At 45.4% G+C, this 14,670-nt stretch overlaps 2 protein-coding genes across 7 annotated transcripts in view; one reads left to right on the top strand and one right to left on the bottom strand.

Moving 5' to 3' along the window:
- ARMC8 (armadillo repeat containing 8) overlaps positions 1 to 3,708 on the top strand; it is a 114,303-nt gene extending 110,595 nt beyond the window's left edge. For all 5 annotated transcript variants that reach the window (XM_011981770.1, XM_011981762.1, XM_011981784.1 and 2 more), the window contains one exon: positions 1,208 to 3,708. In XM_011981770.1, the coding sequence (XP_011837160.1) occupies positions 1,208 to 1,241 (34 nt within the window). In that variant the 3' untranslated portion in view covers positions 1,242 to 3,708. The remainder of the gene's footprint in view (positions 1 to 1,207) is intronic.
- A 2,612-nt stretch (positions 3,709 to 6,320) lies between these two features.
- NME9 (NME/NM23 family member 9) overlaps positions 6,321 to 14,670 on the bottom strand; it is a 30,039-nt gene continuing 21,689 nt past the window's right edge. Inside the window, exons 8-12 of one of the 2 annotated variants that reach the window (XM_011981813.1) lie at positions 11,720 to 11,802; positions 11,323 to 11,415; positions 10,194 to 10,348; positions 8,829 to 8,965; positions 6,321 to 7,018 (exon numbers count right to left, since the gene is read on the bottom strand). In XM_011981813.1, the coding sequence (XP_011837203.1) occupies positions 6,954 to 7,018; positions 8,829 to 8,965; positions 10,194 to 10,348; positions 11,323 to 11,415; positions 11,720 to 11,802 (533 nt within the window). In that variant the 3' untranslated portion in view covers positions 6,321 to 6,953. The remainder of the gene's footprint in view (positions 7,019 to 8,828; positions 8,966 to 10,193; positions 10,349 to 11,322; positions 11,416 to 11,719; positions 11,803 to 14,670) is intronic. The other variant, XM_011981805.1, reaches the window with a different exon arrangement.

The raw sequence follows: 14,670 nt of genomic DNA on the forward strand, positions 1-14,670 counted from the left end.
GAACATTGTAGACTTTCTTTCCATAGCTTAGAAGAGGAGACCATTGCTGAAACCTGACGTCCTGATTCCCACAGTTTAAGCTTCTTTAGAAACTTTGCTAAGTTTGTGATAGGAATAGTAAAGGAGGCCTCCTTGGGCCCACCTCAAAGGAGGCCACTTTTACAAGGATCAGGATAGATTAAGTCACTGTTCACATTCTTTTTTTTTCTTCGGTTTGTTTTTGGGGTTTTTTTGTCTTGTTTTGTTTTGTTGTTTTTTGGGATGAAGTTTCGCTCTTGTCACACAGGCTGGAGTGCAATGGCATGATCTCAGCTCACTGCAACCTCTGCCTTCCAGGTTCAGGCCATTCTCCTGGCTCAGCCTCCGAAGCAGTTGGGATTACAGGTGCCCGCTACCACACTCGGCTAATTTTTGTATTTTTAGTCGAAATAGGGTTTCTCTATGTTGGCAGGCTGGTCTTGAACTCCTGACCTCAGGTGATCTGCCCGCCTCCGCCTCCCAAAGTGCTAGGATTACAGGCGTGAGCCACAGCACTGGCCCACATTCTATCTTTTCCTTTTTACCTGGCCCATTTCCTTCTTCCCCCATCACCGTAACAACGCACATCTCACATTGATCAGTTATGGAGTCATCAGGTGTGATGAGAAGAACAAGATGAAATTGTAGCCTTCTTCCACAGTTTTGAGGCATGTAAAGCATAAGACAGCCTCATCCCATGGGCTCTTGGCCCCTTCCATGCACCTTCTAATCACCTCAACACCATTTCGTTGGTCAGTTTTCTTATTTGCTTCCCAGAACCCTAAGTGTCCTCCTCTAGTGTTGTGCTTCACTGCGTAAAACCTACATGGCAGTAAGAAAAAGTGAAGAATTTGAGACCTATCACGACTATATGCCAGTGACAAAAGAAAACATTATAGAATGTCAGCACATACCAGGGACTGTGGAATGTCACTGAGCTGCAGCAGGTTTAAGTGCAGGAACAGCCCTCTGAGAGAACCACAGAAATAAGAATATAGCCAGAGTAGATTTCAGGTATCTGCCCACTGCAGATCTCTGCCCCTTAAGGTAGGTGCCCACCTGGGCTCACCCCAATTCCCTCTGGAGATTTACTTTTTTAGACTTCCCCAACTATCGTCATTGAACCATAGGGTTTTTTACCCCAATTACAATTCTGAGATGATGGCTAACAGGAATTTTGTGATTTCAGGGCAAAGATGGCACTGCAGCAGTACCTGGCATGATGGGAGTGCCCCTGGGCACCTGCGAGCATCCCACCTCCTTGTTTAAGGAAGTACAGGAACCAGCCTCATTTGATTCCTTCTATTTGCACAAGTCACCTTGGACTGCAGGGAGCTGTTTTGCAAAAGCAGTTTAGTAGGCTTAGATCTCAAATTCATCTTGAGAACATTTTTTTGAGGTAGTAATTTCCTCAGAAGACTCTTGTGTTTTGTTTTGGTTTTTTTTTTTTCTGAGCTACCCGGACTCTTTATTAGAACAATCAGTCATTTTCCTTTGGACCTACAATTTTTTGCCTATGCTGCAGCCACTTTGTGAGTGAGAATGAATATGTCTGTGTAAACACACAGGCACGCGTGTGTATGTGCACGTACATGGGCCAGAATGAATGGATGTGTGTGTGTGAGGGATACCTCAGATTTTTCTTTTCTTATTTTGTGTGAAAATCTCTTTTCTACAGATTTTCCAGGGTTTAAGCATTGCTTGCTGTATAAAAAAACTTTACTGAATTATATACAGTTTGAATGAAATGTTATTTTAAAAACAAAACAATTGTTAAGTGTTCCATAAAGGTTATGTTGAATTTTGGTCAGATGAATATTTGTAAGTAAAAAATATATGCATTTCTGAACCTCAACTTACATAGATTTTCTTTATATATATAAAAAAAGAAAAAGTTGGCTATAGTTGGCCTGATTAACAGGCACTATACATGGTGCTGTGCAAAAATAGTAAGCTAGCATCTTACTGCCGTCAATATTAGCAGGTACAGAGCCTTTTTTCATCCTAATTTAATAAGTTCTCAGGCTTCCAAGTCAGACAGACAGGGAGGAGTAAAGTGAGGCGACAGATTCACCATAGGCTTTTTGAAACATCAAAGGGAAATATAACTACTGATAGTGAAGGCCCAGCCATGACCCAGATGGGGCTTACCCTTGACAGGAACTAGGGACCGAGAGCCTCCCAATTGCCCTAACTCCTGTCATTGGTATTAGCAATATCTGGCCGGATTTAGAACCAGTCATGGAAACTTGTGCTCAAACTAAAAGTAGGTCATCACTTCCCAGAAACAGAACACCTTGTGCTTCCTGAAACAGCATATATCACTGTGAAACTAAAGAATGTTCTACAGACACACCTGTAGAAGGAAACAAAGAACAGGATAGTTTAGAAAGCTTTCTCTTAGCTGTATTCAGCAAATTTCATATTAGTTGCTCAGGATTGCTAGTTGGTATGCTTTTGTAAAATGAGATTGAAATTTAATAAAAGATGCAACTAAAATCTTTTCCTGCATGAAGCGAAAAGCACTCAAGTTGAGAGAGGGGCAATGGAATCTCCCCAGGATGACTGAAGATGACTTCTTTTTACAGCAAGTACCATTAGCCTTTCTGCACCCAACTTCTGGGTCAGCAGCAAGGTGAACTCAACAGACGTTGCTCTTGACTGTTTGAAGGTAGAAGCAGCCTGCCCTTTCTCTTTGTTAAAAGAAGGTCAAAGGCGTCACAACCAGGATGCAAGGTCTGTGGTCCAGAAGCTTGCGGTGAGTGTGTGCCACTGATGGAGCCCCAAGCCCACCCACCAGCCACTCCTGATGGGGTTGCTCACACTGCAGCTGCCCTATCACCACCCTGCACTTTCCTTGGAAGATTTAAATGTTTGATTGCAAATGAATGTTTTAAAAGTGTATTTAATGCAATTTTTCCTGCTCTCAACATGACCACCCAAGATTCAAGTTACTATTTTTTCAGAACATCACTGATTTTAAAATCTGTCCCAACAGGACTTGGTTTTGTGCAGATATCAGAGTGCTAATGTGAGAAACCCGGTTAAAAGAAAACTTAGTTTATTGGGAAGAAAGCCTTAGGCCCACTCGTTTCTAGTACTGTGAAAATATCCTTGGTTGGCATTTTTAATGCAAAACATTATAGTATTGGTATTAAATAGTACCAGGTAAATATAAAGAAACCAATAATGAATTGCTGAGACAATCTTGAACCCAAATAGCATTAGAGAGCTGAAGGCCCAATGAAATAACACTTTCACACTTAAACTCTGTGGATACATCTTGCCTGTGGGTATAAACAGATGGTCAAATTAAAAATGCTTTACTATAATTAACTTTTCTGAATTGAATGAAGGGAAATGTATTTATTGAAACAAAGCTGTTTGCTGCTTTATGCAGGTGCAGTGTTCAGTCAGCAAGGAAGTGGGAAGAGTGGACATGGTCTTGTGTCTACACCCAAGTTCTTAACTAAGCTTCTCGCTCTAATACTGCATTCTGTTTCTCCTTTTGTGCCCTCATTGTAATCCAAAATTTATGAACTAGAAAAGAATGTCCAATTTAATAAGTTGCATTTTTTTTTCCTTAAGCACTTTATTCAGAACAATACATGTTCTTCTGGTAGTGTTTGGATAATATGATTTTAACACATGCTAATAAAAGCCAAGAAAAATCGTGGCAACTTCTAAAAAGGAGTCTGTTTTCCAAATGTCTAGAACATTAGGAAACATCAGAAGATAATATGTACACACTTTTGGAACCTGTGATTCTTGGTAAATGAAGGGCTGGGAAGTGCTTTGCATTTCAGAGTGGGACCCAGTGCCTTAGGGTAACTGTGGCTCCTAGAGGCATCTGCAGCAGTCTGGGGACCCCACTCTTTTTGGCCTCCTTCTGAAGGCCAGCAGACCTTCACAGGTGGGCACTCCCAGCCACAAGGTATCCCGTCCCCAATGTCATGTCCATCCCCTCCGTCCTCTTCTTAGGTATGCCCCATCTCCACTGCCACCAGCTGCTCAGTGTGCAAGAGCTTGCTATCCCTCTGCAAGGACACACAGTTGCTCTTCGTCTACCACGCACTGCCACCTTTCCCGTCTCTGAATTGTAGGCACACCTTCCATCTCAAGGCCTCACTGGAAATAAAGCCAAGGACACCTGTACCAGAGTGTGGTGGGAGGATGATGAGGTGGGCAAGAGAGGGAATAATCATGGTGGGAACCTCTGGGAGGACCCAAGGTAAGGCCAAGAGAGTAGGAGCAGGTCCAAGCAGGCCCCTGTTTCCCATAACTGCCACAGGGAAAACTTGGAAGTGAAGCCTAAGAAAAGAGGAAGGGGGCCTCCCACCCCAGATCTTGCTGGAGGGCTGACAGAAAGGTTCCAATTTCTTGCCACCTGGGATAGGGACTGGTGCTGTCCCCATCCTGTCCCTTCCCTGTTTACTGGCCAGAGAGGCACATGTTTATTTCCAGCATGAGAGAAGGTCTAGGATCTGGCTTTAGGGAAGGCTGAGGGAACCCCCCAAGGTCCACTGAGTGGACTACTAAGCCACCTTTCCTCCTTCTATCTCTGCAGCCCCTGGCTCCTGGCTTTGGCAAGCACTCTGCCCTCAGGCTGAGTGGAGGTCCAGAGCCAGTCCTGGAATAAAACCACCCTCCTTGACAGAGCCGAGTCTGCCCTCCTTCCTGTCAGGCACTCACACCCAGGAGCCAACGGGTCTTAAAACCAAAAGCGGCACCCATCCTTTACTTCCTTGTTTGCTTCTGTTGTGGGAAACCAGGCCTAGGGTCTCTGCCAATGAGTTCCATCCTCTGGGAGTGGGCTGATATTTGAGCCACTCTCGGGAGCCCCCTTACACCCCATTCCCCTGTTCCTTATGCCATGAAACTTGTGGACTCTTAGAGATGCCCTGCAGTGCTGAACCCACAGCATCCCTGAGTCACCAGTAATGGGAGGAAGAGGCATGTCACCATTCCTAACACTCCGGCCCCATCACCTAGTGCCCCACTTGCTTTCCCACTGCCCTGCCCAGCTACTTCATCCATCACTGACACAAGAACACTCTCCCCCTACAGGCTCAGTTCCCCAATCTCATTTTCCCCTCTCTCCCCTGCTTTGGGAGGCCCTGGTGGCTCCATCTCTCATCTCACCAGTGTTGGAAGATCCCTGGCTTCCCAGATTCTGGGGAGATCAGATGGCTGTCAGCTGGGTGCACCCCGTCGAAGTAGCTCATTCAGAGCCACACACATCTGTGGTATGGAAGCCCAGGCATAGGGCTGCTCCAAGTCGTTTACCACTTCTGAAGTGGGCACAGACCATATGGGCCCCGCTCTTGAGCCCACTCCCAAAGGGAAGAGCACAGCCCCATGGTGGGCTGTGAGTCTGGGGATCTGGAATAGTGCATCCAGCTTCCTGACAGATCCTGTCAGTGAGGGCTTTGTCATACACATTGAGATCCTGTACAGGTTCCGATGAGCACTGTGGACATGTGTGTTTCCATCCAGGGGTGACACAAGGTCCTGGCAAACACAGTGGCGTTAAACAGTAGGGCCTGTTGAAGGTCACCGACCTTGGTTCCCAACTCTGGGGACTGACTTATCCATGTATCCCCAGAGCCAGCTCAGGGCCGAGCACAGACTGTCTTGTGCTAGGCTGACGAAGTGTGATGCACCCACGAAGACGTCCTCTGGGAGCTAACTGCCCATTTAAAGAACTTCAAGTCATGGACAAAACCAGCAAGGAGGAAGATGCTGGCATTTGCTTCCTAGTATAGAAGAACATGGCCTCCTCAGGAAAAAGTATGCCTGCACTTGGCAAATTTACAAATAAAGTGGTTAGAGGGGGTGGCATTGTGTGCCAATAATTTCCAAGTGGTCACAATAGCTACTTTTTACTGAAATCCTGTGTCCCTCAAGGGGAGAACTGCAGAGGGATGGCTAAGCCAGGCAATTCAGTGAGAGCTGAAGGCAACCTGGCCCCACTAGGAGCTCTCAGCTTTTAAATTTAGGTGTCACCCAGAATCAGAAACCAGAGAAATGGGGGAGGGATGCGTCAAGAAAATTAGATGAACCCTGTTTCCAAATTTGACGTCTAAGCATTGCTTTATGAACATGCCTTGGTAATGGAGAACTGCAGATGGGAAAATCTGGCAGCATTAAATGACTGTTGGTGTGACTTGGGCAGGCAGCATGAGGAAGCATTTGGAGCCTATTTATATCTGCCTCGGCATCAGGGTGCCTGAAAGTGTCATAGCCAATCTTGCACTGTTTTCAAGCTCATGGTTACCAAATTAAGTTCTAAAATTGTTTAATTCATAAGGTAGATTTATTGTTGGGGAAACACCATCTCATATAACCCAGTATCCTCTGAGATGACACTATATCTCACAACAGGATGTAATAACTGATGTTCAATTATTTTGTAAAATCCCAAAGATAGAAAAAAAAAAAAATGTTCTACATACTGTTTAATAAGGCAGAAAAGTATATACTATTCTCTTTCTTTACTTTTTTTTTTTTTTTTATTAAGACGGAGTCTCACTCTGTCACCCAGGCTGGAGTGCAGTGGCATGATCTCGGCTCACTGCAACCTTCACCTCCCCAGTTCAAGCGATTCTCATGCCTAAGCCACCCAAGTAGCTGGGATTACAGGCGCACGCCACCACGCCCGGCTAATTTTTTGTATTTTTAGTAGGGACAGGGTTTCACCATGTAGGGCAGGCTGGTCTCGAACTCCTGACCTTAAGTGATCCACCTGCCTCGGCCTCCCAAAGTGCTGGAATTACAGGCGTGAGCCACTGCGCCCAGCCGTATTATTTCCATTGTCTACAAAAGACAGCTAAACGAAAAAGTATTGGTACTCAAAAGAGTAAGTTCCGATTCTGGAGGTCCATTTTGTGCAGTAGACCCCTGGTCACGTGCTCCGGAAGAGCAGCACAGCCATCTCAATCCACATCCTCGGGAAAGCAAAGCGCCTCAGTGGGCCCCTCTGTTGCTTCAGCCTCACCGCCTGTGGGATGACAGATGTTCGGTAGGACTCCTGAAACAGCCCTGTCCCAGACCTTCTGTCCCACCCACCATCCACAAAGAAATGGGAAGTTAAAGGTCAGAGCGGGAGAGCCAGCAAAGAAGTCCTGATATGTGTCAGGGACCAGGAATTAAACAGAATGGGTAACATTGAGCATTTAATTCATGTCATATGCCAGACCAAGAGCTTTACATCCTGTCTTTCATCTTCACAACAGCTCTATGATGAAGATTTTTATTATGAAGTTAGTTGTGGTTATGACGAGTCTATCATTATCTCCATTTAACAGATGAGGAAACTGAGGCCCAGAAAAGGTAAGTAACCTTTCAGAGGCTCTTCAGCTGGGGAATAGTGGAGCCAGAATTCAAACCCGGGATTGTCTGTCACCTTGACTCCTGCGTTTTTTTAGCAGGAATAGTGCTAAGTACAATGGAGGCACATGCAGCTCCCCAAAGCTGAGAAAGTGTGACACATCGGAATAAATGGGCAGAACAGCACCCCAGCCAGGCTGCTTCAGTGTCCAAAGGAGGCTGTACACTTATTCCCAGGGTGTGGTCTGCAGGTAACCCCTTTTCTCATCACCTGAGGCCAAAACGTCAGTCTTATGATCTTCCAGCACTCCCAACAGCCCAGTGAGAACTTCCCAGCCACCTGCCCCAGACTGGGCTCTGAGTTACAGCTATTTGCTTCCAATCACCACCCCCTATTCCCAAAAGGTTGAAGGTGCCCCACAACCCTGGACACATAAGGAAATGCATCATGGACTCTCTGAGGGCAGGTCCCAGAGGAAAGCTGGCCTGGAGTGTGTCAGTGGGTCTCTGATCCACACAGAGCCACACTTCCCAAGATTTCCTGGCTCCCCAACCTCTGGCATGCTCAGCTTGTTCCTCAGCTGGCAGTGGGAATAATTCTGCTTCACAGGGCAGTGGCAAGTCCACCCATTTTGACTTGGCTGCATTTCAGATCTTGAGACCATGAGCATATCAAACATTTAGGCAAATATATTGATTAAAACCCAAACATTTAGACACACATGGGTTATTTCCATTTCAGATGGAATGTGGCCTTCTCCCAAGAATCCAACCCTCGCATCCTTTGGGTTTTCCCAAGGTAATCATCTCCCAGCCCCTTCCACTCATTTCATGCTCAAACCGGAGACATGTAATGCAGCAGTTTCACTGGTTGTAGGGTAGACTTAGTCACATGGGCTCCGGGCCCCTTGGGGCTCTCACCCAGATTTGGAGGTGGCAGTACCACCTGGCATGCCTTTCCCAGAGGCTGTCTGAATGCTTCCCATGAAGGGAAGGTCCTAAACAATGGTCATGCATTGAAATGTGGGGCTGAGGGAGATGAGGTCACAGCAAGCTCCAGGTTGAAGCCCCTTCTGTATAGCTGCATTTCTCAGTGAGCCCTTAGGGGCTTAACGTGGAGTGTGTGGAGTATGGCCTCTGACTGGCTTTGAGGTAGGCTTCCAGAAAGTTAATGAAATTTTCCCAATGGTTTCCACAGGGAAATGCAAATAAAGTACTTTTTGCAACAAAAATATGACTCCAAAATAAGCAGCAAAAAATTTAATGAGGTATTAAAAAGCAACACTGTTACTCTATGAGGACACAAAACAGTTTAGTATTGATACTCAAGTTATATAATGACCTGTATTTTCAGAACAGGACTGTATTAGTTTGAAGACTTAGTTACCAAAAATTATCAATCCCCCACACACTCAAGCACATAGTCACAAATTCCTTGTATCTATGATTTAATAAAGATCAAATCTGCCTTGATGACTTACCCTGAGGGGCTTCTGTATCTTTGTCTGAAAATTTCAAACTGGGGAAGAGCAATGCCAGTTCTCTGTCAGCATCTTCTCTGTCCCGGCTTCCGTGGACGGCATTAAAGGGCATTTCTGTGCCGTACTGAGCTCGGAGACTGGGAACATTGGCAAAATGTAAAAGAAACAATTGTTTCATTTGAAAAGAAATGTTTTGCTTTCTGGCAACATGATCACCGGCTACCAATCAGCACCCTGCATTCCTGTGAAATTGATTTCTCTGCAGGAAATACCAAGAACAGCAGCAATAATAATAGTAGCTGGCATTTATTTGGTCATGGCAGTGTGCTGGGCACATAGTTGGGTACTTTACTTACACGATCCCATTGCATTTTCGCCACAGCTCTATGAGACATACTGCTGTTACCCCCATTTTAAAGATGCCTGATTAATAGTGTAAGCACAGGAGCTGCCATTTTGTCGATATTACTGCCAAAGGCTAGCACCATACCAAGTGCTTGATAAAGTTTTGCATAGTTATCCTTGCAATAACTTCGTAAGATAATAATATTGCTATGATTTCCTGTGTGTCAAGCACTACTCTTGGTGAGGTATATACATGTATGTATACACACTCATGATGGATGCTTATATCCCCATTTTACAGTTGAGAGAACTCAGGCTAAGAAGAGACTTGCAGTGACCTAGGATCTGAATCCCGAGCTGGCTTTCACTAGCCCAGCCTGCCTCATATATAAATGTTCCTGGTCCCCTACAGCTACAAAGTACAACTGCAGTTCCTTGGCCTCTCTAATTTCTTTCCTGTTGTCTGCGCCTGTCAGCTTCAAAGGCCAAGGTACAGTGGATTTGGATTGCTGGCGCCAGGCTAAATATTCCCGTGTCCAAGGAGCAGGGCAAGGAAGCCCAGTGCAATGTGCAGAACAGGGTACTCAGACTCCTGAGGGCCTCAGGACACCCTGATGGGGAGTAGGTTTGGATGGCATTGAGACTACAGTGCAGATTCTCAGGCCCTGGCCCAGAGTCTCTGACAGGCTTGAATGGGACCCTAGAATCTGTATTTTCCTGGGAGTACCCTATGGAATCCTCTGGCTGCAAAGAGAAAACAGCGACTGAGGAATGAATCCAGAAGCAGCCTTCAGAAGACGACAGAGCAGGGGAGGAGGCACCTCACAGGAGGCACTCAGTACAGGCTGGGCCAGAGGGGGAAGATGTCAGGGTCTCCCCAAATATATAAGAGAGAGGCTCCTGGCCATCAGAGAGTCCTCTGTGTTACCCACGATTCTAGGCTGAACACTTTGAGTGGGACTCAGCCTCCTGGAATGCAGGTTTTAAGATGGATGAAAGGACCACAGCTGGTGACGTCACCTTTCAGGCTGCTCCCTCCTGGCCACATTGGGGTCACAGGGGCCCATGACGGTTCGCCAGCTAGTGACCACGTCTTCGAAGCCCTCAGTCCTGGTAAGGATCAGGAGGTGGCTTGGTCCACTGCACATGTGATGTATCAGCTTCTCAAATGCCTCCTAGGCACAGGGAGGGAAAACAGTGACCCAGGGCAGGAGCTGCTAGGGCCTGCAGAGGATCAGCAAGCCCATCTCACCCACGGGATGAGAGGGAGTTAGTGGGCAGCCTTGCTACCAGCCAGCATGCCCGTGGCCACTCAGCCACTGCACTCTGTCTCTGCCTGGCCACCTCTGCCTGCTGTGGAGGGTGTCAGGCATGGGTGGTAGTGATGACCAGTCACACTCAGAGCACTCAGAATGACAAGAGTTTTAAGTTGACTCATTTGGGAATAAACATGAGATGATTATATAAGTTAGGCAGAGACATTTAAAAGACCATATCTATGGAAATCATATGATGCTGGATAACTAAGGGGTGAAATATAGTTGATACTTTTTTTTTTTCATGCAATGCCTCACAACCCTTCCTCCTCAAGTAACAGTACTCTGGTTTTCCTTCGGGGAACAGCCCTTATCCATTTCATTTGGTCCAAATTTGACTGACAACCATGATGCCTATTCCCCAACACAGACACACACACACACACCCCTGACATGAGAGGAAGGGCTATGGCCCAAGCTAAGCCAAGAAGACTCCCAAGCAGGTGGGTCATCAGCAGAAGCAAATGGAAGGTGCTTAGATCTGAGTTATCCAATGGCAGTGTCTAAAGTGATATGCTCGAGGCTTTGCTTCTGAGATCCCTCGCTTCCTTTTGTCTCCAAGCCTTTCTCATTAAACTCTCCCTTCAACTATGGGTTATCCTTCTAATAAATTCCTTAATTCATTTCTTAGAGTCAAAACTTTTTCTTTGCAACCAAAACACTTTACCTGATACAGCCTATTGTCATTCTGAGAACAAATTCATGACCCACTTGCTGTTCCTATTTTGGCTCTTCATAATTTCTTCTGTCACAAACTAATATCAATCTATAAGCATAATGTTGGAGGAAGAGAAACGACAGCATGTTGAACTTGTGGAAGTAGATGAGCTGACCTCTCCAGCTCTGTGTTGGTAGAAAAGTCGCATTTCTGCCTCTGTCATGGTTCTCTCTTCATTTGTTAGAATTTCAAACCCAGCTTCCTGAATCTGTAGAATATATATATAAATATTCTGAAAGGGTAAATCAAGCCCAAATTCACATTGATTAATTAATTTAGTTGCAAGGTAAAAAAAATAAAGACAGGCAACATTAAAGGCTGTGGAGACACCGATCCCCACATTATCTGTCCCAATCAGATTTAACATTTTCATTTGCTTGAATGGAGTTTGAGCTACAATCTCTTAGAAGTCATCTTTCTGCACTAAGGTATCACTGCCTGGTGCCCCATCCCTGTTTATCCACAAGAGAGGACACAAGGACAGTGGTGCACGTAAGTGTTGTCTCTCTTACCTTCATGATAATCTCATCGGTCTTTCCGTGGGCCACTGCATCTGGTTTAATGATGGCCAAGGTACAGGTCCTCTCTGATGAAACTAAGCCAAAAATGGTACTGTCAGATGCTGATGTTTGAGGCTCTCGGGAGTCCATCCACAAAAAAACAATGCTACACAAGGCTCCATTGCACCAAGTGCTAGGCACAGGCTTGGGCTCTCAGGGTTCCCTCCCCTGGCCTTAGTTTTGCCCCTGCAAACCTGGACTCTGGTGGATGTACCAGTCTGACTCCAGACCTCAACCTCCATCTTGCTGCAAGGAACAGAGACTCAGAGACTGGCTCAATGAACCTGGCCAGGTGGCGGAGGAGGAACATGGGGGAAGGGATTGCTGAAAGACTGCTTGGGACCAGAAATCCAGAAACAACTGAATTGAGTTGGCCTGGGGAGTGGTAAGAAGAGGTATAGGAGAAGTGAGAGGGGGCCTGGAGCATGGGCAACACAGACGTCGCTGCCCTCATCCCTTCCTGTCACCCTCTCATGATTCCCACCCAGCCTCTACCTGCTGTCTGCCACATGCTCTCCTTTCACTCTACTGGTTCCTGTGGCTCTGCTGCTTTTTCCCTTTCCTGCTGTGTAGCTAAAAATGGCTCCTCCAGGCCCCGAGTCTGCGTGATGTTCCGTGACTTCTCAGCTCCAGCACATACTACCAGATTGCAGTTTCAGTAGTCTCTGTCTCCATTCAAGTTCTCCTGAGAGAAGCCAGATTGCCCCACTCATTAGTCTGAGCCAAGGTACCAGCCCTAGCTCACTGGCCAGTCTGCTGATTGACTGCCCTTGAATGAGCATCCACCAGTCCAATTAGCTATGACAATGAAGGAGGTGCCACAAGATCAGAGTCCACTGCTGAGGCCCACAGGAGCTATAAGGAGGTCTGTGTCTAGTCCATGAGCCCACCTCCATTGTCCTCCTGCTTATATAAACTTGTCTTTGGTGAGTTATCTACACTCTCGACAGAATCATCATTCTCTATCACCTATTTTGTTTCTCAGCTTTTACATTGGTTGTGTTGAAATGAAACAAGACAATATCTACATTTAAAGAGGGCTTTCTACTCTGAAAAATCTCAAAAACATGTATTGCGAAAAGTATAAATCATTTCAAGCAAGAAATCTATTATTTCTTTCTGAGATTACTATTTCTAATATATCATGAATATTTAGATTTTAAGATACTTTTACAATAAATTCCATTATAAATTGATTAATGAGATCACCTAAAAGTAGAGGAAGAAGAGAAGAGACCAAAGCAGGGGCCTGGGGCGTTCCAGGTTAAAAGGACAGCACAAGAAAAGAAGCCAATGAAGGAGAAACTGAGGAGAGGCCAGAGACATAGAAGGAAAACAAGAAAAGTCGTCACATCTTAGAAACCGGAAGAGAAGGTTTTGAGAAGGAAGACACTGTGAACATCATCTCATTCTGCAGAAGAATCCCATAAGATATGCACTGGAAACTACCTGTTGGTGCCACCAATGAGCACCATTTCAGGGAGTAGTGAGCGCAGAGGCCAGATTGCAATAGGTCGGGGCACGAATGGAAAGTGAAGGTGGCCTAGAGTGTGGACAGAGGAAGCTTGGCTGTGAATAAGAGGAAGACTAAGGGCAAGGGCAGTATCTTAGATGGTTTTCTAGGTGGGAGAGACTTGATTTGGGAGGAAATCATGGAGGAGGGAAGAAAGAGGAGATAATACAACAGGGGAGTAACAGAAGTCTCCTGCAGAATCACAATCACTGATTTTCTCTTCACCCTTGAAGTTTTCTTGCTGTCCTAAACTGTGCCTTCTCCCTTGTTAGAATCCAACTCAAACAATTCTTATTCTCCACACATGTAAAAACAGCCTTTCTATTTCAAGCAATAATTTAAAAAATCTTCCTCCTCTTATCAACACAGTTCCTGAGCCTAATTCTGGTTTTCCCTTGTGTCTCGGTTACCACCAAGAGACACCATCCCAGCAACAGCCTTCCTAACTCTTAGCTTTTCTTCATTCTGTCAGGCCAAGTTTTCTCATATGAAAGGTTCAGGAAGTACTGTGATACCCAGGAGTGTAAAGTCTGCAAGTTAATATTTGGGGAAGATCGGGAAGAGGTTGTAGGGCTCTGGGAAGGAAAGGTTTTCTAATGTTTAAGAAAGAGGTGAAAAAAGAGGCTTGAGCTTTTTTAAAAAGTTCAAATAAGGACTAAGGAAATACCAGCATCATTGCTTTCAATTATTGGTGTTGCTTCCCTCCATTTTATTACATGCAGCTTGTTTTGATGCCTGGTAATTGCCATGAAAGTCACACCTGTTATATTTGAACATAATCAAAGCGCTGTGTAATGGGCCCAAAATGCTGTTAAAGATCAGAAGAGAGATTTCACACAGTATGTTTGAAGTCCAGTGACTGGAGACAAAATATTTTATGGTTAAGCTTCCCAGAATCATTCCAATTTATCTAGCAACAGGCTTCTCAATAGAAACTATATAGGCCAGGAGGCAGTGGAATGACATTTCCAAAATACTGAAAGAAGAAAAAAAAAAAAGGTCATCCAAGAATACCATACCCAGCAAAGCTATCCCTCAAATATGAAGTCGGGCCAGGCACGGTGGCCCAGCACTTTGGGAGGCTAAGGTGGGCAGATCATCTGATGTCAGGGGTTCAAGACCAGCCTGACCAACAGGGCAAAACCCTGTCTCTACTAAAAATACAAAAAAAAAAAAAAATTAGCCAGGTGTGGCTAAAAGTGGCTCCTCCAGGCCTGGAGTCTGCATGATGTTCTGTGACTTCTCTGCTCCAGCACATACTACCAGATTGCAGTTTCAATAGTCTCTGTCTCCATTCAAGTTCTCCTGAGAGAAGCCAGATTGTCCCACACATTAGTTTGAGCCAAGGTACCAGCCCTGTCTCTACTAAAAAAAAAAAAAAAAAAAAAAA

The sequence above is a fragment of the Mandrillus leucophaeus genome, unplaced genomic scaffold, assembly GCF_000951045.1.
Source record: "Mandrillus leucophaeus isolate KB7577 unplaced genomic scaffold, Mleu.le_1.0 Scaffold1050, whole genome shotgun sequence".
Classification (NCBI taxonomy): Eukaryota; Metazoa; Chordata; class Mammalia; order Primates; family Cercopithecidae; genus Mandrillus; species Mandrillus leucophaeus.